We start from the raw sequence: 25,386 nt of genomic DNA on the forward strand, positions 1-25,386 counted from the left end.
TGTTCTCAGGAGGGTTGCTGGCTGCTTCCAACTAACGGGGATGGGACCAAGGGCTCGACATGCTTGATGCAGCCGAAACAACATATTCTTCCCCAACCCAGCTATCTCAGTTTAAAGATGCAAATACATCAGAGTATAAAAGGGAAAGGATAGGGATTGTTAAAATACAGCTTTTAAGCAAAAACCTGTCCCATATAGGGAGGTTTACCTCTCTCCCGCACATAGGATTGTGTTAGCCCAAGTAAAAGTCAGGTGCAGAGGGGATGTTGTAGACAAGAGCCCATAGTTTATCTTGCTCAAAAAGACACACTGATACCACGTAAAATTGCCCCCCAAAAGAGACCTATTCTCAGGCAATTAATGTCTTTATATTTCCCATGCCCTGTTTTCCTCAAGGAGGTGCAGAGCCTTATGCTAAGTTTAGCCCTAACTTTAGGGAAAAAAATTGTGTCTCTTTGAGCAAGGAACATTATGTAAATGCCAAAACAACTGTGTGTCTCCAGGCTCATCTCCTGCACACTTGTGGCCCTGCAATCCCAGTGCCTGCTGGGCAGAAATGTCCTTAGGGCAAGGGTTATCTCCCACAAATGCACACTAAAAGCTGCTTAACCAATAGCAGGATGGAAAAAACAAAATCAAAACTGGACAAAAATCACTAACAAAGCAGTCTTAGAAAGGGCTTCTACTAAAATGGGACCAGTGGTGATTGAACAAGAACAGAATTAAATCTCATAGAATGGTTTCGGTTGGAAGGGACCTTTAAAGGTCACCTAGTCCAACCCCCTGCAATGAGCAGGGACATCTTCAACTAGATCAGGTTGCCCAGAGTCACATCCAGCCTGGCCTCCAATGTCTCCAGGGATGATGCATCTACCACCTGGGCAACCTGTGCCACTATTTTACTACCCTCATCGTAAAGAATTCTCTCTTCACATCCACCCTGAATCTCCTCTCTTTTAGTTTAAAACCACTGCCCCTCCTCCTGTCACAACAGGCCCTGCTAAAAAGTCCATCCCCATCTTTCTTATAGGTCCCTTTTAAGAACTGAAAGGCTGCAGTAAGATCTCTCCAGAGCCTTCTCTTATCCAGGCTGAACAATGCCAACTCTCTCAGCCTTTCCTCATAGGAGAGGTGCTCCATCGCTCTGATCATTTCTGTGGCCCTTCTCTGGACCCTCTCCAACAGGCCCGTATCTTTCCTGTACTGAGGACTCCAGAGCTAGATGCAGTACTGCAGGCAGGGTCTCGCAGAACAGAAGGGCAGAATCACCTTCCTTGACCTGCTGGACTTCTTTGCATCTCACATATCCATGAAACAAATGCACCATTTATTAGTACTGCTTTCCAACTGCAGGCTGCCAGCATTCACGGCTTTATGCAGAAAAAACAGCTCTTAATCAAAGCAGTATCAAGAAGAATAACTTGTAAGCAGGATGCTCCTGCTTGCCTAGCAGAGTAAACACTGAAAGCTTCCCTCCAAGGTGACTTCCAACCAGAGTGAGCATTGCTCACCAGCTGGAACAGGGCTGGCAGGCGAATGCATCTTCTCTGCCACAGCCCAGCACCATGCAAATCTAGACTCTGGCATCAGCAGGACCCCAAAGCTTTATCCCAGCTGAGGACCTGGCACAATATGTTAAAAGGTATTTTGGCCCCAGACTTGTTTATCTGTGGGCATGCTCCCTGCACAGCACATCTGAATTGTGCAGCATCACAGACAGCAGCTTAGCTAGCTCTGCACGACGACGAGGTCTCTCCTTGTGCATGGGGCAGACATGCCAAACCCTCCAGGCCATGATGCACGCCTGGCAGCCAGCACAAACAAGCAGACCTAGCCATGATCTCTTCCTAGCTTCCTCTTCATAACCCGTGCCTCCTTGTGTGCCTTTTTCCAGCTGTCAGTTGTACAGCAGCCCTGGAGCTCACAGTTTCTGACTCTAACTACAAGAATGTCCTAAAGAGGAAAGGGGGGGACACAGAGGAGACTAGGTTGCATGTAAGTAGTCAGGGCCATCTGTTGCAGTTATGTACAAAGCCCATTGCTTTGAAAAGAGGAAGCAAAATCGTGTCACTCTCAGCTGTGCTCTTCTAGTGTCCTCCCCACTGAGGCGGATGCTGCAGTGTACTGGGAGAGGACATACACTGTAGACAAATCAATTCCTCTGGCTAATTTGGTTATGCCTCAGGTGGTGCCCCCAAAGAGAGCATCCCCGCCATGTGTCATACCAGCGATAGCCATGCTGGCTCCAAACACCTGGTCTTTGCCTGCAGCAAAAGGCACCTTGGTACAGAGGTAAGGCCTGGGCCCTGAGGGTAGCACCTAGCTGCAGCCAGACTCAGTGCTGTTCCCTTCAGCAAGTGACCCTGCATCTCACCGCCTGCGCAGCTCCAGCTGGCAGCTGTGCACAGGCTGCACCGTGCTCCCGGGCAGTGCACGCTGCTGCACGACACCGTTTCAGCCTGCCCTTGGCAGAGCACAGCACAGCCGGTGCCAGAGCAGCACAGTGCGCTCCTTCGGAGGAACAGCGATGTGAGAACACACTGAAGGTGATGTGCAAAGAACTGCTCCTTAACAGACTGAAGGCTTGCAGCTCTTTCTTTATGAGCTCTTTGGAGGATCAGTTATCCTCTCCTCCGACCTCTACAGCCATGGTAAACAGCTGCAGCTCTGGTCTGATCATAGCTGCCAGTCTTATCGTCCCTCCAGCTCTCCAGAGCTTCACACCTGCATTAGTTGCCTTTGCTGAAGCAAAGGGTCAGTATGTCAGGGATGAAACCAGAGCAGAAATGTGCTTTGTTACATGCCAAAAGGGCAAATGAAGAAAGCAGGGTTTTTTTATTTTCCTTCTGAAGTTACCTTCCTAAGTTGTAATTTCTGGTGTAGGCAAACCTTCTGGTCTGTAGGATGTACACCCTCCCCAATACACACTCATGCTTTAGTCCTTGCCACCTCTCAAAGCTCGGTTCAAATATACTCTGCAAGACCACCCTGATTCGCTAGCCTTAACAGCCAAGTACTGCCTCCTGTGCATTATGGAACAAATCCTGCCACGTTTTGAGCCATTCCAGTATTGTCCCAGCACAAGATTTTAGTTCCAACATACATGTATGCAATTCACTGTAACCGAAAGCGTTACTTACGGTTGAATTTATCTTATGGCACAGAAACATAAAAATACCAAAACCTCTTTAGTTACTTTTGAAAAGCACACATACACACAAAAAGAAGTTTGGCACTACAGTGGTATAATCTGCAAGCTACTTCCCTCTGTCTCTAAAGATAAAAAGTCACCCCCAGGCTGCTGATGAACTTACCAGGTACATGTTAATAACTGGGGGAAAATTCATCTGAAGTATCAGACAATACCAGCTGCTGTGCAGAGCTGGCAAAGCAATTTAAAAGTTCTGAACCCTGCCTTTGTGAGTTGGGAACAGGGAAAGGACAGGATTTCTACCTGCAAGGGAGAACGCAATGGACTGGCCATTAACCAAAATATTTCCAAACAGGATGACAACGGATCCAGCAGTAGGTGTTCAGTGCTGCAGCAAAGCACCAGGCAACTTTCCCACCAACAGTTAGCTCTCCTTAGTTAGTCTGCTGGGATACTCAGACAAATCCCTCGCTCTCTAAAAGAGGAACACGCAAAGCAGCATGCCTGACAGCACAGCTTCTTTGCCATTCTCACTGAAAGTACTTTCTCTTCTTTCAGCGCTGGAACACCCCTCCACACCTTCACCTGCAGGGCCAGGACCTGCCGTTGCTGGCAGGAGCCACAGCTACCTCAGTTACCAGCTTTGCTCCATCAATCCAGCTGCGCTCCTACACACGTCACCTACCGACAGGACAGCGGCAAGTCGCTACTTTATTGCTGGTTACATTAATCAAGCATCGTGACTCCCCCATGAGACAGGCAGGTGACACCATACCTGTCTCATGTCATTAGATGCTGGAAGCGCCAGACTGGGTTGTCTGGGGCGGCAAGGTCTCGGTGGGAGGTCACGCAGCCTGTGGAAAGGTCTGCCCAGCGCGGTGGCCGGCACGAGCCTCGGCCCAAGCCGTCACCTGAAGAGCAAAGCCATCTCGGGATGGCGCGGCGGAGGTGCCTGTGGGGCGGGGAGGCCGCGGGGCAGGAGGATGCTTCCTGGCGCTGCCGCGGGGCGAGCCCAGAGGGGTTCTGTGTGTGGCAGGCGAGTTACGGTTTTGTTCGCACACAGATGTCGGGAGGAGCGGGCGGGCCGCAGGCGGGGAGGCACACCGCTGGAGCAACAGCTGCCGGCGCGCGGCGACGGCCGCGCGAGCGCGCAGGGGGCGGGGGGCGCAGGGGAGGGGGCGTCTGCCAACGGCCGCTGCCTGACAGCCGGGGCGCGGCGGCGGGAGCCCGGAGCGGAGCACCTACCGCCCTGGGGGGGCAGCGCCGCGGGGACGGGGACCGGGTAGGTGACAGCGGCGAGGAGAGGGGAGGCGAGAGGATACCACCCGGGGAGGCCATGGGACAGGGCGCACTCACCACGGTGACGGGGGACACCATGGCGGCGGGGCGCGGTGGTGATGGTGGTGGTGGTGCTGGTCGCGGTGCTGCCGCCCGCGGTGGTGCCGGTGCCCGCGGCGGTGCCGGTGCCCGCTGCCGCCCGCCAGGGCGCTTTTTTAGACAGCTGTGACGTCACCGGAGAGGGGGCCCCCGCGGCGAATGCGCTGAGGGGAGCGCGAGGGGGCGGCCCGGCCCCGCCCCGGGCCCGCTGCCGGGCGGGCGCGCGGCTCGCTCGGCCCCCGGCCGCCGCGTCAGTGGCACCGTCCACCCTCTGGCGCGGAGCCCGCCGGGCAGCCGGCAGTGGCCGCGTCCTGCGCCGCGGCCCCGCCCTGCCCCGCCCCGCCCCGGAGGCGGCCGCAGCGCGGACGCGGCCTGTGGCGTGCCGGAGGGAGGGGGCGGGGTTGCGACAGCCCCTGGGAGCTGGGCCACGGGGGAAGCGCGGCGGCCTCCTCCGCAGCACCAGGCGCTGCCTTATGCATTGCACCTCCCTGCTCTGGCCGCTCGCTCCTGGCCGAGGAAAGCGCCCGCCCGTTTGGCAAGACGGCTTCCTTCCCCGCGTGCCGAGGGGTGCCAGCGGCCGCGCGTGCCATCCGCCCGTCGGTTAATGCCGTGCGACGGCAGCGCCTCGGAGACTCGAGGCCATCGCGGGCAGGGCAGGCCCGCCGAGAGCTGCCGGTGCCGGCAAGACCAGGCAAGGGGCAGGGTTGGACACCCCATACCCCTCGGGCTGTCTCACGTCCTTCCAGTCTCGATGTCCTCCTCCGGCACTCCTGCCTGTGCCTGCACACCCCCAGCACCAGCCGTTCTCCTCCCTTACCTTCCTGTGGCTTCCTGCCTTCTGCTCTTCTGCTCCTGCCCATTCCTTTCACAACCTCATTCCTTGCACAGACCCCTGCCGCCTTCGACGCTTTCTGCTCCACCTTTCCTTCTCACCACCCACCATTTCCCCATTTTTCCTTTTCTAGGGGCTTCTCTCAGTTCACAGTTGCCTCCTTCCCATTGCGTCCATCCTAAGACCCGCAAGTGCTTGGCAGACCCTTTCCCCTCAGAGCTGGCCATGTTTTCCTGCCCTCTCCTTGCTCCCAGTAGCTGGTGATGGTCCCTGTGTCCCCCCAGGAGCGGGTCCCTCCCAGCTCACCTCCCCATCCCCATCCTCCTGCCAAGGTCATCCAGAGGCTGAGAAAACGTTAGTGTTGGCACAAAGACAGGGTGAGGAACATGTAATGTGGGGTACTAGAGAGTGGGACGCAGAAGCTCAGGCTTATTGAAGTGACCCTAGGACTACCTGTACTAGTCTGTTTGTACTTGAGGATTAATATTTACGGATGCAGGAAGCTGCTTTACATGTAATATGATCTTGATCAAAAGTTTCACTTCATAACAAAGCAAACAGGTACTTTAATAGCAGATGATTAAGTAATCTGCTATTTGCAGACTGAGCAAAAGTCATGCTCAGTATTTGTCACATCAAGGGAACATTTTCTTCTATAAAGTGAAAAAAAAAAAGTAATAAAAGCTGTGCAACTCTTTGCACTCTCTGTGCAGTACATCGGTGTCCTATTTCCAAGGACAGAATGTATACAAACAACTGTCCCGAGACCCACAGGGGCACCCTGGTTTGTATCAATAGAGATGTGTAAATAGAGAGCAGCATTTGGCCCATCACCATCCGATGGAACTGGGGTGGACACTGGAGCCTGTGCCTCATTTACCAATCTGAGAGGATTTCTACCCAAACAAAAGAAACTACAGATCTGCGCTATTAGGTTAGAGAGACATTCAGTGAAATCTGTGGCAAGTAAACCTGAATCAGATCAAAGCAAACTGTTCTCTGTACAGAAAAGACCCGCGTGGCCACAGCGGGGGGGTTGAGTGCTGTTCTTACAGTTTCAGTTCAGTTCATAGGCAGTAACACTTTCCTTAAGCAAGAAGAGAAGGGTAAGCTTTCCCTTTCAGGAGGGAGCTAGGTGAACTACAGAGTGGGAAGAGATTTCACAGCTTTTCACAACAGAGACTTTGCCCTGCTGAAGTCAAGGTGGACGGTCACTAGCAGAAGCAGCAGAAAGAAACAGGGGTATTTGGATGTCCAAGGATGCAGTTAATTTGATACCATACAGGGTTTTCAGAAGGACCAATGGACTCTCAGAATTTGGGTTCCTAACTGCTTTTGAAAATCCTTCTGGGAGCTGGATTATGTCTTGGCATTTAAATACCTAAAAAAAACCCCAAACCCAAAACCTGCTCCTTGGTCCTTAGCCAAACTCTTCCTCTGCTTATTCTGCCCTTTATTTAAGAGACTAGCCAGGCAGTGCAAAGGGTAGGGGCGTGTTTGCATTCAGGTAATGTCTGTGCTGCTCCAGAAGTGGGCGATGATTTTAGGATGGATGCAGCTTTGCACTTGCTCTTTTTTTCTAAGGCAGAATCTGTCTTCCCTGGTTACCAGCTGAAGCTTCCCCTGGTCTCACAAATGAGGTATTTCTCTGTGTCATTCATGCAAGCATTCAAAATATGTTAACACTGGGGTGGGTTTTCATGCTATGTTATTAGTTCAAAGAAACCTACCAGAAGTGAAACTGTGTGCATGTCCTGACTTTTCCATCTCAAACAGGCACTGGGGAACTCAGTCTCAACAGTTTTGCTTGGCAGGGAGTTGACCATTTGTGATTTCCAGACAGTTCCTTCCACAAACCTTTTTAAAATAGAGATTCAGAAGTCCTTATAGTAAACAGGGTATTTGCATGTAATAAGGAGATGGCTCCTATGACAAAGATTTCGCAAGCTGAATACAAGCTGAAAATTGTTGTTGTTTATTTAATACTAGATTTCATTTCATGTGACTCACAAGGTTATTCATGGGATATGTCCATTTTCCCACTATCAAAACAAGTGCTGTATGAAGGATAAGTAATTCCTTGTAAGTGAGTGACACCTGGGAGTATAAATTAGGAATTTGGATAAAGCAGGAATATTTTACAGTTCATCTAAATCCAAGCTCATATAGTCCAGGTCCTGGCACAAATCCATTCCCACTGTACAAACTCCAAGCAATAGACAAGGCAAACAAAGAGAATACAGCATCGATGGCTTCATAACGCAGCCAAATTTGTCTTGGTCTGTGCATGCCACACTTTTGGTTGGTTTTTTTTGCTAGTGGTGTTGCAGTCTCCTGACTAGTGCAGGCAAGAGAGATCTCAGGTGGCTCATCACAACATATTGTTCTGTATCAACTGCAGGAATTTAACAAAAAATAGAAAATAGTTCTAATTTGGGGTGTGTGGTATTTTTAACTTGCTATCAGTAGGCAAACAGAGCAGTAATTACTTGAGCATAAATTTATGGGGGTTGGGTATAGCAAAACAGTGCATTAATTATTTCTGTGCATGTTTGTGCTTGAAAATGCTTCTGCTGGGCCATGTTTGTGGGGTGCAGGGGGAAAAAAAAGAAAGCAAGAGAAGTCCCATCTTCAGCAAGGCTGCTCCACTGCCATTTTTTTTTCCTGAAGGATCCCATGTTGTTCAATCTAGTGCAGTAGCTCCATGGCTGTTTTATTCTCCTGATGGAGTAATGTCAGCCCATGGACCCCACCAGTCCTTAGCTGGGACCCCCACCCAAGCCCACTGTGTCAGGAAGGATCAGAACCTCGTGTTGTTAAACGCAGTTCAAACACATCCAAAAAAGACAGACTTGTCCAAAAAGTGATTGCCTTTGCAGTGAAGGGTCTGTGGATATTTGCATGACATAAAATATATGTGTGTTTATAGGAACATGTTGGGACCACTGTAAAGCTCTCTGTTTTCTAGCTGTTTCATATTCAGGGAGGTTGTCCTACCTCCAGCAATGGCTGGGAGAGCAGCAAAACATTTCTGATGTTCAGGTGCCTCTGGAACGAGGCAGGTCCCATCTGCTGGAACAGGCTTTGCCAACGGGCTGTGGAGCACATGCTTGGTTTTGCACTTTTGGATTTACTATTAATACAAAAGTGCCTGGAATTAAACTACTGAGGAGCCAGACACAAGTGTGTCGTTAAGTGCTGGAAAAGTTTTATTTGAGACTGACCCAAATGTAAGATGTTCCTGAGTCACCTCCTTGCTGGCTGCTCAGAGCACAGTGCACCCAGATCCTGGGATGGCAGTGTCCCTGTCAGCCACTGCAGGATACATCCAATGTGCCTTTCTGTTTTGTCTTATCCAGCTCTAGTTAGGCCCATTTGTGGTTCGCATACTGGACACTGTGCTAGTTCCTGAAACTTCTCATGTCAAGTAATCTCGTGTTTGTTCCCCCTGCACATGAGTATGTTTCCTCTCTATACTGATTTATTTCCTGATGCCTAAAGAAATTCAGAAAGTGCCTTTGCCTCCTTCATGATGGCAATTCCCATAATGATAATAAACATAAAGTATTAAATTTAGGTTGCAGAATTAATGTCTCTGTGAAATAAAGGGGGGACACAGCAAATTCACGCCTCCTGAGACTAATTTCTCAGGCTATTTACTGAGCCAGAAAGACAACACATCATCTATTTATAGGCTTTGGTTTTGAAAGTTTTCTTCCCAGGCATAAAGTCACTTTTGTGTTTGGGCTTAATAAATGCTGTGTGTATGTGTGTCTGTACACATATATGGAAAAGTTAATATTTCTAGAGATGAGCATCTGTATAGCTAAGCAGGATCCAGAGTGCAGGTCCATTACAGGACATTTCTTGTTTGTGATTAGTTTATATCCTAATAGCCATCAAAACAAGCACATTAAAATCTTATAAAGATTAATAAGGAAGGAAAAATATTCTCCATTTTAAAATTCTGTATTCTACAGCATAGAAGTAAATAATGAAATCTAAAATGTTTACAGTTTATAGAACCAAAGAATGGTTTGGGTTAGAAGGGACCATCAGTCTAAGCCCCCTGCAGTAAGCAGGGACATCTCCAACTAGAGCAGGTTGTTCAGATTCCTGTCCAACCTGATCTCGAACCAGGGGTGGGGCATCTATCACCTCTTTGGGCAACCTGCTCCGATGTTTAACCACCTTCATCATAAAACATTTCTTCATTATATTTAGTTTAAACCTACCCTCTTTCAGTTTAAAACCATTACACCTGGCCTATTGCTATAGGCCCTACTAAAAAGTCTGGCCCTATCTTTCTTGTAAGTTACAATAAGGTCTTCCCGGAGCCTTCTCTTCTCCAGGCTGAACAGCTCCAACTCTCTCAGCCTTTGTTCACAGCAGAGTTGTTCCAGCCCTCTGGCCGTTTTTGCGTCCCTCTTCTGGACCTGCTCCCAGACCTCCGTGTCTTTCTTGTACTGAGAACTCCAGAACTGGCTGCAGTACTCCAGGTGGGGTCTCACGAGAATGGAGTAAAGGGGCAGAATCACCTTCCTCAACCTGCTGGTCACGCTTATGATGCAGCCCAGCATATGTTTGGCTTTCTGGGCTGCAAGTGCACATTGTCAGGTCATGCCCAGCTTTCCTCAATCCCTTCATCTCCCAGTCTGTCTTGATACCAGGAGTTGCCCCAACCCAGGTGCAGGACCTTGCTCTTGGCTTTGTTGAACTTCACAAGATTCAGAGCTTGTCCAGGTCCCTCTGGATGGCATCCCATGCCTCAGGTGTGTGAACCACACCACTCGGCTTGATGTTGTCTGCAAATGTGCTGAGGGTACAGTCAATTGTTGATGAAGATATTACTGGTCCCAATACCAACCCCTGAAGGACACTACATATCACTGATCTCCACCCAGACACTGAATTATTGACCACTACTCTCTGGATGTGACCATCCAGCCGATTCCTCATCCACCAGTCCATCAAATCCATATATCTCTAGTTTAGAGAGAGGGATGTTATGGGGGCCATGTCAAAGGCCTTACAGAAGTCATGATAGATGACATCCATAGCCAGAGGACATAGACCTTCCTTTGTCCACTGATGTAGTCACTCCATTGTAGAAGGCCGCTAGGTTAGTCAGGCACAATTTGCTCTTGGTGAAGGCATGTTGGCTATCCCTAATTATCTCCCTATCTTCCATATGTTTCAACATATTTTCCAGGAGGATCTGTTCCATGACCTTACCTGGGCACAGAGATGATGCTGGCTGGTCAGTAGTTCCGAGGATTCTCCTTTTACCCTTTTTTTAATGGGTAAAATGTTCCCTTTTTCCACTTGCAGGGGACTTTGTTTGAATGCCATGACTTTTCAGATATGATGGAGAGTGGCTTGGCAATGACATCAGCCAGTTCCCTTGGAACTCTATGGTGCATCTTATTGGGTCCCACAGACTTATTTAGGGTCACATTCCTCAAGCTGATCTTCACTTATGATGGAACAGACTTCATTCACTCAGTTCCTGCCTTGAGGTTCAAGGGTTTGAGAGATGTGAGAAGAGAGATTACCATTGAAAACTGAGACATTGTGTTCTTCCAAGGATATATGTCCTTGGTTCCACTGCCTGTGCCTTGCTTTCTTACACTTCGGTTTGACGGGGAGGTCCTTAGTCTGCCATGCTGGTCTCCTATCTTCCTTTCCTGATTTCTTACATATGGGAATTAAGAGCTCTTGCACCCTAAGAAAAATGCCCTTAAAGAACTGCCAGCTCTGTTCAGCTCCTTTGTCCCTGAGGGCTATTTCCCATCCACTAATTCCATAAAAAAACGTAAGTTTGCTCTCCTAAAATTCGGGGTCCCGATTCTACTCTTCATTTGGCCCATAACCCTCAAGATTGTGAATTTTACCTCTGTGTGAACACTACAGCCCAGGCTGCCACCCATCTTGTAATCTGTAATCAGTTCATCTGTGTTGGTAAGCAACAGGTCTAATAATGTTCCTCCTCCGGTCAGGCTGTCTATCACCTGAATTAAGAAATTATCCTCAATGCACTACAAGAGTCTCCTGGGTCTCTCATAGCTTGCTGTGCTGCTTTTCCAGGAGACACCAGGGTGACTGGCATGCCCCAGCAGGATGAGGGCATATGAGTGCAATGTTTCTTGTAGTTGAAGTAAGAACGCTTTGTCAGCAGGCTCCCCTGCTCGGGTGGCTCGCAGTGAACACCACCCACAAGGTTTCCTCTGTCGGCTTGGCCCCTAAGTTTTACTCATAAACTGTCAACCCGTTCATCGCTGTGTTTCAAGGACAGTTCTGTGCAATCAACCCATTTTTTTACATGGAGGGCAACCCCCTGCCTCTCCATCCTTGCCTGTCCATTCTGAACAGTTTATAGCCATCGACTGCAGAGCTCCAGTTTTGTGACTGGTCCCACCACGTTCCAGTGACAGCAATTGACAGCAATTAGATCATAGCTTTCTAGCTGCACAGTAGGTTCCAACTCCTCCCGTTTGTTACCAACAAACTATTTTATATCTTTTTATTACCTCTTTAAAGCTATTGCTTGTAACATGTAAGAAGTTAAAAGCAATTGAGAAGGGTTCAACAGAAGCTCTTAAACAAAGTTAAAAATCCAGAACAGTCTACCTCAAATAAAAATTCTGATGTGGTTACAATTTCTATTCCTTACTCAGGTGCCCCATTTCCCAGGTTAGAAACCCACCAAAAAGAGCTCTGATTTATCTAGTGATCGATTCACATGTGATTAGTGATATACTTCTCTACAACCAGGAGGTGATTTATAGCTGGAGAGTTACAACATGCACAAAAAAAAAAAAGAGGTGAAGGCTAGTCCTGGGAAACATCAAGAGATTATTTGTAGGGAAACAACATGACACAATTAAATAGTTAGATTACAAAACAGAATATAGGTAGGGCAAATGCTTTAATGTTGATTTTCATTAGAGCAGTCGAGCTGAGCATCCAGCAGAAAAACTGTACTCATGATAGAATCATAGAATGGTTTGGGTTGGAAAGGTCCTTAAGATCATCTAGTTCCAACCCGCTGTCATGGGCAGGGACACCTCACACTGTACCATGTCACCCAAGGCTCTTTGAGGAAGAAGAGGGAGAGGATCCGCTAAGTGCCGGTGGCTGGTGGGTAAGACCAATTTTTGGTAGCATTTCAGGTTTTGGTGGGCTTACACCCATCATGAACGCATGGTGTCACAGGGGATGAGGGCCAGCCAGAAGCTGGCAGGGGAGCAAGGAAGTGGCCTGGAAAAGACCAGTCGTGGTCATTAGACCCATAGTAACCTGATGTTGTTCATCTCAGGTTTTCAAAGGCCACTGGTGGCTTTCGGTGGATGGTCTAGCTACCTGAAGTACCTGCTCTGTTATCCAGCATCTTCCAGTGACCCACTATAAATTGCAGTACCCAAAGTCAGTTGTGACTTCCAAGCCTTGTCTGTGGGCAACAGGCATTTTCTGAACTACTCTAAAATAAGTCTGAGCCACTAATGAGTTCAGATAAAGTTTTTTACCACTACGTTTATTTAAAGACAATCACTGTTACATTTCCCAAAGGAAAACACTGCCAGCACTGTCAGCAAGCAATACATTGATTTTAAATCAGCAAGACTCCCATTGATCTTAGCAGCTATTTATTGCACATGTTCCCAGCAGCCACTTTCTAATGGAATTTTAACAATTCAGTGGGGTCGCTTGAAGGTCTCAAAGAAGCAAGGGAAAGTTTCATCTCTTGCAGGAAAAACCTCCCTAAGATGGTGTCTTCACTCACAACCATAAGACAGTAAGAGTGGTGCACTTCTTGAGTTTTATTGAATCCTAATGATTCATTTTCAAGACATACATTTTCAAGCAGCAGTTCCTACTTTATTCGGCTTGTCCTGGCAATATATACATAGTTTCCCCTCTCTCTCATTAAATCTCTGCACTGCTGTTTACTGGAGGCTGGGAACATACAAAGCGAGTATGTCTAGCTTCTTGGCCTCTTCTGGGTTCCGCAGCAGTTAGCTGCTGTCAGTCTCAGGATAGTTAAACCCTTAGACTGGCGCAGTACATCTGCCCCTGCATTAGAAATACTGCTGTAAGAACTGGTCTGAATATGGCTCTCTTTATGCTTTCTTTCCTGTAGAACATGGCCTTTTTCATTTGGGTTAAAATCTTGCACCAGAAGGACAACTTTTTGTTTGGATATTCCATTTCAGTGGCTTAGCAAGAAACAACATGCCAAACATTCTTCTCTGACAAAAATTACGGTTGTTGCCAGTCTGACCCCCTGTTTTCTTGCGTGTGATCTCAGCTCTGAAAGTGTTGCACGGATATGCGGGCAGAAAAGAGAAGAAGTAGGAAGGGAACAATGAATGTAAAATATTTAAGAAAAATGTTAGTTTATGGTAAAACTGAAAGGGATAGCGCTTGAGCGGGGCTGGAAGAGGTGGCCGGTGTGCACTTTGAGTTGCGCTGGCGGCCTGCCTTCGGTGCCAGAAAAGCCATGACCAGCTTCAGGCGGCAGCTCCCTTCTGTTTTGAAACCGCTGCATGCGCGGCAGTACGTGTTGGGGCCATTACATCCCTGTACCCCTCGGGCAGGTGTCCTTATCTCCTTCTGGTTGGCCGGGCCTGCTGAAAAGCAGTATGCACACCAAACGGCACCACAGGACACAGAGACCCTCGTTGACATCAACGAGGTAATACATGGCCTCAGGTATTCCTGAGGAACAACGTAAATGCCAAACCTACTGAAAGGGTTCATGAGGTCTGTACAAATAGCATAACCACACTTTCCCTCTTACACACACATAATGCACATTACCTACAAACTACAAGTAACATGAACACTTGACACGTGCCTGTAATTTTAGCTGAGATGACCTGTAAGTGTGCTGTGTTGTATTTCTTTTTGCATCCTACAGACTACAACATCATCCAGCAGATAATGAAGGATGAGGGCAAACTCACACTTTGAGTAAGTGGTGGTGTCCATCACTTGCAAATCTCCACCACCTGGTATTGAGCAGAACCTAGTGGATGTTCTGAGCCACTCTGGCATGCTTCTTATGTGTTATGGCGAGGACCAGAAAAATAATATGATTGTGTGAGATTTCTGAGCTCCTTTTGGGAGGTCTGGATTACACGTATGGGTGGAAGTACACCATATGACAGATAGCAAGAGGGAAGGTGGGAGGCAGCGTGTACTAGTAAATGAGAATTAAATGGAACCTGGGCTTTCAGTTGGGCTCCTTTACTGACTCGCTGGATGATCATGAGCACACTCTATATTTTTCACACCAGTCTGCATCAGGAAACAATGGTTGAAACCTGTCTTCAAAACTTTCTTTTCCCTTTTACGAACTAATCTTGAACACAGCTAGCCCAGCCAAAGCATATTCCTTTTTTTGGAATCAACACATCGTTTCACCTGTGATTAAGCAAAATTGTAGTGCTTAGGGGTACAGCCCACAGGCAGCTAAAAGTGTGGCTGGTGGGCAGGGAAGGCGTTTGAAGCAGAGTCCCACTGTGAACACAGCAGGGGCTGGGGGCAGCTGCTCTGGAGCTGGCCGCGCTGCTCAGTTTCTGGCTAATACCCAACTGTGGCTTTTTGGACCTTCACAATGGTGCCACAGTTCACTGTCACTATGGAAACTGTTTTTTGAAAAGGGACTAGTTTAAAAAAAGTGAATTGAAACCAAAATTTGTGCTTTGTCTCCCTCCCTGGCTCTGGGGTTCCCCTGGGAACAGGAGAAGGCTCCTGGAGGCTGGCCTGCCTCCTCAAAACCCAAATGCAGGTTCCCCTTTGTGAGAGAGCCACAGATGAATTAGCAGCTCATTTTTCCACATATATGGGCAAAAACCATGAGAGCTGTTAAGTCAGCAGGAAAGACCCCCAGAATAGCTTGAGAGGAACCAACACCACTGTCAAAGTAACACACTGTCTGTCCTTCCTGCCATTACATGGCCCAGCAGGGACAGCCACAGGGCATGCAATAAAATAGTGTACAGCTCACGCAGGTTCATCTGAGAGTGTTAAACAACTTCAGGAGATGTTTCTTTAAATTGCTTTGTTTTCTACAGTCTTTGCAAAGCTGAGATATGGGAGCAAACACTACTGTGCAGTTATTGAAGGAACAGGATAACAGTATGGGGGGGCTTTCCCCTGTGTATGTGCTCAGCACACCTGACTGCCTGGCCTTTTACAGTCTAATTCGAACCCAGCAGGGATGGGGGGTAACCAAGAGGGGGTTTCTTTCTGTGTGGGGGCTATAAAAAGGGCCTTATTGAAAATGGCTTTGTCTCGGAGCCTGCGGTTCAGACTTAGCTGCCGCCATAATGCTCTGGATAGGTCATGCTTGGCTACAGTGACCCAGCCATGAGAAAAGAAACCCAGCATTTTAGGCCTCACTGCAAAAATCACACAAGAGACCTGCATGTGGGTGCTGGTCCCACATGGTGGCACAGCCCTCTTTTTTGTGGTCAATATGGCCACTGCCCAGCATTAGAGAATCACAGCTGAATCTTGACACTAACACTGTCACCTGGGAATCACAAAGCACTTGCAGCCTGTATTTTCAGCCCTTGAGGTATTGCTAGAACATAAAAGCCCTTTGCTCAGTGACAACAGGCACTTCAGTCCATGCCATTCCTGCTCCTTTCCTTGATTTCATCATTGTGCCCGTGTAACTCTCTGTGGCTCTCTGCTGAATTAAAAACTAAAAACTGAGGCCTGGAGAAGCCCAGGAGGGGGCAATGAGCAGCCTGAGGTGGAGAAAGGAGGGAGAGAGGTTTTTGAGTGAACTTTGGCACTAGAGGAAATCCTCACATAACTACCTTTCTGGGATGAGTTCAGGAAGCCCTTCATAGGGCAATACCCCACTTGCGGCCCTTACAGACACCTAATTAGAAGGTGCCAGGGGCCAGGATGTGAATCAGAGTGATTCATTTCAATATACAATTGTCAGAAGGAAGTGAAGACTCCCCTAGGGAAGACCCAGAAAACCAAGTAATTATGAAGAGCTGGAAAGACAAGGCACAGTATTTCTTTCTCCCTCTGAAATTTCCGCACCCAAACCCCACTCTCTCATCACATCCTGAAACAATAAATTCATGTTTAGGACAAAGAAGTGGGGGAATAGAAATGTCACAGCCCCATACAGTACCGACCCAGTAAAACCAGTAGAAGTAGCAGCTGGGCTTGTTTTTTCCAACAAACTTAATGCTGCTCAACTATCATGTGGCCATGCTGGATTGCTTGGACCTCTCAAGCCTTTCCACCACCCCTTCCCGCTTGCTGTGTTAGCATCTTGCCATGGAGCCCACGGCTCTGCAAATACCCTGCAAGAAGCCTGGGGAGAATCGTGAGTCCATGTGGGAAGGTGCCACTGCAATGAGGCACCTGCTCCTGCAGAATTATGGTGCAGACCTTGCTTCAGAGCACAAGGGCGATTCCCAGCACAAATTTTGAAGGCTGGCCCTTATCTAAGGGCAACACACCATCTCCAGGGCGGGTGGGAACCTGTATGATGCAGTCAGGGACTGCTGGAGAGGACAAAGTCAGTGGCGGAAGGGGCTTTCTGAGCCCCAGGTACTCCTAGGAGCCCTTGGACCTAAGGCATGAGCCAGCAGCTATAAACCCATGTAAGGGAGCCTTTGCAGGCCCCTTCTGCTTGCATTTATTTTTGGTTTGTTTTGCTTTCTGTCCCTTAGGGCTTTGTCTGTTGCTGGGCATGCTGTCCGGCCCTGGGCACGTTGCCAGCAGTGCAGTTCAGCATTGCTGGTCACGCTGCGCTCCAGCCTGGGAACTTCTGCTCCCAGCATGGTGGCTCCAGGCTCCTCCAGCCAGAACTACATGGTGGCAGTTTTCAACAAGCAAATGCAGACGGACATGCACGCATGCAGTCTTTGTGGTGATGCTCATTGCTCATCCTATTCAGAAGCATGTTTGGAGATAGAAGCAAGGCAGGGTCCACAGCCAGCTCCTCTCAGAAACTACCAGTCTGCCAACATATCAGGAAAGAAGAGACTAGAGGGTAGCTTAGGGTAGCTACTAGCATTGTCCTTTTACCTGGAATAGCGCATTTGTCCTTTTACCTGGAATAGCATTGTCCTTTTACCTGGAATATGAACGTCCTAGATGCTGCCATACACAAACCTGAGAGGAGCTCCTTTTTCATCAACACTGCTCCTGTGCTTCACCTGTTCTGAATTGCTAAGCTGGAGGGCATAGCCTTGAATTTGGGCCAGCATTTCTTTACCATAAATATCTGTGATAGAAACCTCAAAGACAACGATTTCCCCTGCCACCCTTAGTGGGGTTTGTTTTAAACATTTCGGTATGCTACTGAGCCTTAGACTTCAAAGTACTTGAGCGCTTGTGGTTCCCATATCTGGACAGGAAGGACAAATACTGCAAATAGAGGGCATGAATCTCCTGATGGGAAGGAGAGACACTGACGCTGCTACCAGTCCTTTCCACCTGGTGCACCAAGGCTTTGCTGTAGCTGCCAAGAGCAGATAGTGAAGCCAGTAGGAGATTTTAGGTTAAGCAGCAATGCAGTAGCACCAGGCTGGTACAACAAGGCTGCTAGGCTGCCTCACCACCCCACCTCCTGGGGCATCAGCTAGAGGAAGGACAGCAAGCTCATGTTTGTCCTCATATAGGCTCTGTCCCAGGACATGGGAATGTGAGGTAATTCAAGCTGTATTTTTTGTTCTTGAAAGTATGGAAATATTTTAAGCTCATCTGGGACTTCTTCAGCTCTTTCAGAGGTATACCTTAAGAATGACCAAGCTTCAGACATTTGCCAGTGGGCAAAATGCAGAGGAACATTAGAAATAAGATCAGAAGTAGGGAGAGCTGACATTACTTGATGTCTTTGGAAAACAACTTCAGGCCCTGAAAAACATAAAAATGTGGTTACCAGTGGCTGCCTCTGACTGTCGTACCAGAAGACTGCTTTTTAACAAGCACTTTTCATTTTAGGAAAGAATAAAACAGTTGCACCTTGCTCACTGGACCATCGCCAGTCTGTGTGATTGTTGCCCTTTTGTTTGTCCTGTGCCTCACCTTCTGCAAGACTGAGATGGTTAAACGAGAATTTTTATTTAGACAATTGAAGATTTTTAGCTAAAGAATAAAAATTATTTTACAGAGGAGGATCTGGATCATGCCTACAAATTCCTGTCCCTATTACTAACCAGCTGTAGGAGGCAAGTAATTTAAAAATCCCTATTTTAGCAGTTGAGAATTAGGCAGCTTTTAGGAACTGAAGTCTAAGACAATTATTAGGAAGCATGAAGTCACTCTTATTGATCAGGTAAATAATATGTCCTTGTAATTACCATCTTCTGCATGTCTGCTAAGCACAATGCTAGGTTGGCTTTCTCCTAATCTTTCCTCCTTAGGGCAAAAAGAAATGCAAATAGAAGATAATGAAGATTATCTTCTTTAGGAGAAGTCCAAAGTGCTTCTTTGCAGTATTATCAGTATTTTATATCAGGTAAATAGGATTTACAACTTCTGGAGGGCGAACAGTCATTTGTTTTCCTGAAGTGGAAACAGTCAGAAGACGACAATGTGGTTTTGTTGTGAAGTAAATGTGCTGAGAGCAGCTCATATGTCTGTCCAGAACTGCTGACTTTAGGGTACACTGCTAAGTGCCTGCTTTTCATCTCATGATAATTCAAGTGTATTCATGTCGCTGATGTTAAAAAATACAGCTCTTTTAGCAGTTAAGGATAATGTATTTATGTGAGAGCATGGTATACTTTCCAGCAGGGACAGTGCACTAGCACTCATGTTTTGGTTTGAGTAATTAATGGGAACAAGGATTTGCCTCAACTTGAGCTGGAATTTTTATGTGTTTCTATACACTCAGTCACAGATGGCTGCTTTCTAGCAGGACTTCTGGGCAGCAGAAGTCCCTTCAACTCAAGCCTCTCCAAGGCTGGATATTGCAGTGCATCTAATAATGCTGAAAAGTGGAATGGCAAAAGGATTAGGAAACTTTAAACCTTGTGAGACATGGATGCATGATCTCTTGCAGACACTCTTCTTATCAGGGAAACACTGGAAAGACTTGTTCATTGCTGTCAGTCGCTGAGTCCGTAATTGCTGCGGTGCAAGCAAACAGCACTGGGATTGACAGAAACACCCAAGGGTGAGCCCTTCCTTTTGGATTAATCTTCTGCCTCCTGTAACATTAGCAGACAAGGAAATGATTAGAGAATCTTGTACAGGTACACGTGCTGTTGCGTCTCAGCAGAACAAGGCATAGGTGGGAGCGGGGAGGGGGACAGACACTAAACCTGCACTTATGTTATCTGGATTTGCATCTCAGTTCTGCCACAAACCACCCATTTGTCTCTCACTGTCTGTCTCTTGCTGGGTACGTGAATGAGGCACAGTGCAACCTGTGCCGTGGCTGGAATTTCTAAGTGCTCTTGTGACAAATGTAGTATAGGCTTTTACATTCCAGTGTTGTGCCTACAAGGGTTTGCATTTCTGCATCAGTATCACTAGTTCAATGAAGCCAGCTGAAGTAACAATAGAAAGACACAGTAAAACAGGTGTTCTCCATGTCAAGTCCTTGACCCGTGCCTATTAAAGCATTTACCGGAGGTCTGATCTGTAGCCTACTCAAGTTAATGCAAGTCTGTGCATTCACCTCCATAGGCCTCAGATCAAGACCAATGAAATTAATTACAGAAACCATTTTCAGGAAAGAAACAATAAAAAGAAAAGCATAGTACTGGAGGATGTAAAAGAGAAAAGCAGCAACAAAGCCTAATCACTCACAACTGCTTAAAGGCTTTTTTTAGTTAAATATCAAAAATGTTGGTGTAATTAATGTGAATGTGATGACAAGAAAATGAGATTTTGTGTATAAAGATTATTAGATTAGATTAGACCACTACACACTGACTTCTGAATAACTGCATATAATTGACTTTAAAGCAATAAACTGACCAAGAGAATAATCAGCTTGTTGATAAGAATAAGGCTGTAAGCAAAGATGTAAAGATGGGACAGCCTTGCTAAGGTACAGGCCACAGGCACTAATTCCACTGCTCTCACCCAAGGCAGTGGCTGCTGAAGATACAGTATTTGGCAGCAATATCAGTTAGTGATATTTTCCTTCCCAGCTCCTGGGGTTGCTTCATTTCACCCCTTGCTCCTGCCTGCCCTCATGCTAGCACAGACCTTAATACAGCCTTTCGTTGAATCACATGGGGAAACTGAGTCCACTTTCAAACTTGTATACACAGAGACAAGCAAACATGTTTTGCTGGGTTATTTTTTAACCCAAATGGCACCCCAATCTAGCTCAGAGCATGGGCTTTCAAGAGCTGGTGGTGTCACCAGCACCAGGATAGCACAAGGTGAGGACAGGCAGTGACGAGCATGGGGCAGGGGCTGGCAGTGCAGCCCTGAGGCACCAGCCAGCCTTCAGCATTTCAAGTCAGCCTCTCCTTTGCTAACAGGTCCAGAAAGCTTTCACATGATCTAAAGATCACCAGAGAATTCTTGGTTTTCCATTTGTTTATTTGTTTTAAGGCAGCCAAGTGGTGTTTTTACAGTAACCATTTACTTTAAAAATTGTTTAACCTTGTAGGAAGTGATGGAGTGTTGATTACTCATTCACTGAAATTCAGGAGTCTGGATATAAATTCTCCTCACACTTCCATTCCTAACATGTCATTATTCCAATTAGGAGAGTGTTTAAGGCATTTAAATAATCTCCCATTCAGCTACATGTATGAGAAAATGCATTCACTCAGTACAATAATGCAATTGTGCCTTTACTCTGAGATGGCAAAGAGGGTTCTTGGAGCCATTTTGAGAAACAGTAACTGAGAAGCAAAGGCAGTTGGACAGATTGAGCATGAGAAAACATTAAAATCAAATAGCAAACATATGAAAAAGCCCCTCTGCATGTGCAGACAGCAGAGAACAAAGCAACCGTGTGAGATGAGAAACCACATCACTCCACTAGCTAAAGAAATATGTCAGTTTGAGTTGACTCTTTCAAACTGGCCAAGAGAACAGAGCGTGAGTGGACTGATGCTCTTCTGACTTTCACTGATCAAAGCAACTATGCTCAAGCAACTCATTTCAGTACAGGAACACTAACGTAAAAATTATCTAAGTGAAAAAAAGGCTCAGGCCCAACAGAATAGGTGCAAAACCTGGCAGCCAGCCCTTGTACTTTGTAACAGCCATAACATTTTTGTGGTGCTGACCTGAAAAAACACAAAGTCTCAGCGACAGTTGTTCACAGCACAGGCGCTGGGACATTTACTGTACAGCCAAAAGATAAGCATCAGAGGAGGTCTATATTTTAAGGAAAGGAAACAAAAAGACATTTTTGCAGTTGTTTATGTTTGTATGTGATTCCTTCTGGGCCAGTCTGCAGAACCAATTAATTTGTTTTTCAGTTTCATTTTTGTGACTATAAGTTCAGAGGTGACTTAAGGTTGCAATACACAGCAACCACAGCTGCTAAAAATAGACCACAATAATGCAATAGATGATAGAACAGTGTTTAACCACCTTATTTCCCTATACCTCAGCTCTTTGAAGTTCCTATACTTAGGCAGATCTGTGTATTTGAAGGCATGTAAACCTGCTGTGGTTGTGAATTATCATGTCCAGAGTAACATGGGGAAGGAGATGAAAACAGCTTGTCTAAGAGGCATCCTGAACTGCCAAACAGACACATGGCTAAACATTGTCCTGTCCCATAGTGATGGGTGGGGAAATATTTTCCTTTGGGAAGGCTGGGATTTCAGCCTTTCCAGTGTTGCATGGCATTGATTTCAACTGAAAACAGTTATTAAAATAGCAGTCTCTAAAATCAAGACAGAAAAGAAAGAAAAGGGTGTGACGGGAATCAGAACGATATGTGATTTTGATGGATTTTTTCTTGCAAAGTCCCAAGCCTAGAAATAGATTTTACAACGCAAAGTAAAAATTCTGCCCCTTCCAATAGTGGGCCATGGCCATTTTTATCCTTCAAATTTTCAAACTATCAGGTATAAAATAGCTCTGAAGAAGAGCTAGTAAGTCCTTGCTGGGCCAGGGGACTCCAAGCAAGGTCTTCAATGGACATCCTGAGCAGAGGACATTGCATGAATGCCCTTGGAGCAGCTCAGTGAGCAGCCTGGGACCTTTCCAGCTGCTTTCCAGTGGCAGTCAATGTTTTACCCACTCCCTGATGCTCTTCTCTAGATAACTGAGATGCAGAGGTGGCCTGGATGGGGCAGAAGAGCAGCTACTAAGCCAGGGTGTTGCGCCAAGAGGGACAGGACAGCTACAGGAGGTGGGGATAATGCTGGATAAGTCAGCGAAGGGCTAAAATAGTGGGGATGGGGCCGTTTAATCATGCACGTGTGTCAAAGTAGTCACAGGAGAGGCCAAAGTAGGAGCAATTAATGGGACCTCCTGCCCTAGAAGCTACTTTCTGATATTGCAACTAGGAGCAGTTTCATGATGAGCAAGCAAGGGTCTGGGTGATATTATCTCACCTAATGATGCTATTTATACCATTCTGCTTGGCATGTTCTCATTTTCAGACCAAGAAAAGAAGAGGCTTTCGTAAGAAAAGCATACAAGGTTTGGTTTTGTGCAAGGAAAGGCAAGATTTATAAGCTGGAAGGATGCCAGTCAGTAGGGTAGGGATGCAGCAGAAATCTCTGCCATTAAGGGTGTCTCAGTTTTTTCAAGTGGTGCCTACCTAAAGTTACTTGTCCAACTTCATCAGTAAAATCAGCAGCAGTGCAGGAGGTAGCTTGTGTTTCCTTGCTCTCTGACGGTTGTCATCTTCTTCATTACTGGGGGAAAGGCAGAAATTTCTTGGCTGGTGGAAGTGAGGCAAACTAGGCAATACTGTGTGACAGCCTGACAGCATGGCAGGACAAATATGAGGAAGCTCAGGCTCTGCAACTCAGGAAGTGAGCAATGCAGTACCTGTCATGATCCACCACGGCAGGGCTTTAGGTTTTTAGCTGCCTCTATTTAGGGTTTTAATTTTATATTTAAGGCCTTTAATTTTGTGGTTATGGCACAGATTTGGCATTCATGCAATTCTTCTGGTGACCAGCTGAAGTCCTCTTTTCAGCCCCTCTTTCCTGGCACTTTTCTCATTCTCTCTCCATCCCACCTCCATGCCTGGCTCTGCCAGTCCTCCCATGATCCCACAAGATCTCAGAGCAGCTGCTGGCAGGTGGATGGAGATCCCTCACATTTGGTAAAATTGCAGCCTTACCTAGATGTGACATATCTGACACAATATCCCATTCCTCCCAGACAGCCCTTTGCTCTTGTCCGTGTCTCCAGCGACTGTCGCCTAATCCGTTCCTGCCATATGACTTCCTCCATGCAGGGGTATTTGCATGAGGTGTGCTTGTAAGACCACATTGTGTGATGTGTTTGTACTCTGGATTAGTTTAATGGAACCTGCAAGACAGTTTGCCAGCTGGTAAATCATGTTTAAACAGTGAAAAACAAATATACTTTCTTATTGCTCCAATCTTTTTACATCTGGTTGCTTAGCATTGTTCCTATCTCGTGTCCACTTTGCAGTGCTTCAGCAAGATTGCCAAACAAACTGGCCAAAAATCAATATAACAGAGATCAGAAAAAATTAAAAAAAAAGAGAGAGATAGCAGTGACTGATGGGCTACACAGACATATCAATGTGGCACCTGCTCAAACCCCTCAGAGCCATCAGTTGTGCTCAATACATGCCAGAGCTGTGAATTTACCCCAGACCTTATCAGCAAAGGTTTGTACGTGTCCCAGCTTGGTTGAAAGAGATTTTCTTCCCCAAATTTCTGGTAAGTAAATGAATGAGATGTCAGTAGCAATTCTATGCCCCAGTTTTAGCTCCAGAATCAGATTTCTCTGCCACAAAGCCAGGTTGTAAATTTTCCTTTATTCCAAATCAAGATAAATCTTCTCCCTAAGTATTCACAGGTACTTCTCAAGCAGAGGCTCCCAAACCATAGAGATTTGAATTTAAATGCCAGTAAACTTTATTTTATAATGTTTGTTTATACAGCAATGTAAGCATTTATATAGACACATTTGCCTTAAATCTTTTACCCTACCTTGCAAAAGTGATAGAGCTTCTAAGTGGGTTTTGGTGGTTTTTTTGATGTGGAAGATTTGAGAAGCAGCAAACTTTCTGTAAACACTCAAACTCGGAAAGAAAGATGTTGCCATTACTGGGTTTTGTTTTCTTTAGTATCACAGCAGCTCATGTATTACATGACAACTGCCAGGAGGTGACATAAAATTGAAGACAACTAGAGTGAGGTAGAGAAAATTTAATTCTTCTAGAGGTCAGCAAAGAAAGAGCAACAGCTCCCTTCCCCACAGGCACTGCTGAGCAGTGGGGGAGAGGGCATGGCCAGCACAAGAGAGCTCCCTGCCCCTGTTAAGTTGCTCTACTCTGCACGTCAGGAGGTTCTCACTGCTTTAGGTTCAAAAAGCATAAATTAGAAGACCCAGTGGCTTGCTCTTTTGTGTAGGCTTTGGAAAAATTTGGGGACTTTATACTGAGCAAACATCAGGAAGGTCGTCTTTTTCGCACCTGACGGGGCCTTGACAATGATAGGATTTAAGCGAGGTATTATTCAGATAACTTTACAGAAATCAGTGAGGTCTCCCACTGACAAACTAGTTACCCAATGTGGCCTAGCTTGCAAAACACGCACTTGGCTAAGAGCTTTACCTCACTAAGGACCTTGAGATTTGACCTTTAATTTTGAACGTGTGACTGTACAAACAAGCCGCCACAATTTCTCTGCACTGCACTTGTCACAAAAAATTCACACAGAAAGGAGCTACAGGTAAGTAGCAGGCAGAGGCCATTCTTGTAACACCCTAGCCTGGGATTTCTCTGAGGGTAGGAGACCTCCTTACCTTACCACACAGATGGAGAGGTGCCCAGCTTTTATAGCTGCGGCCCTAAGCACTCTGCAGGTCCCTCGATAGGACAGCCTTTGACTTGGATCTTCAC

At 46.7% G+C, this 25,386-nt stretch overlaps 1 protein-coding gene and 1 long non-coding RNA gene across 2 annotated transcripts in view; one reads left to right on the top strand and one right to left on the bottom strand.

The window, feature by feature from the left end:
* The window catches only part of TMEM86A (transmembrane protein 86A), a 30,145-nt gene extending 25,302 nt beyond the window's left edge, over positions 1-4,843 (bottom strand). Inside the window, exon 1 of the mRNA XM_030483433.1 lies at positions 4,508-4,843. Within this exon, the coding sequence (XP_030339293.1) occupies positions 4,508-4,528 (21 nt within the window). The 5' untranslated portion in view covers positions 4,529-4,843. The remainder of the gene's footprint in view (positions 1-4,507) is intronic.
* Positions 4,300-25,386, top strand: part of LOC115606862 — a 28,965-nt gene continuing 7,878 nt past the window's right edge. The window contains exon 1 of the long non-coding RNA XR_003991032.1: positions 4,300-4,433. This is a non-coding gene — a long non-coding RNA (uncharacterized LOC115606862). The remainder of the gene's footprint in view (positions 4,434-25,386) is intronic.

The sequence above is a fragment of the Strigops habroptila genome, chromosome 4 (genome assembly GCF_004027225.2).
Source record: "Strigops habroptila isolate Jane chromosome 4, bStrHab1.2.pri, whole genome shotgun sequence".
Lineage (NCBI taxonomy): Eukaryota > Metazoa > Chordata > Aves > Psittaciformes > Psittacidae > Strigops > Strigops habroptila.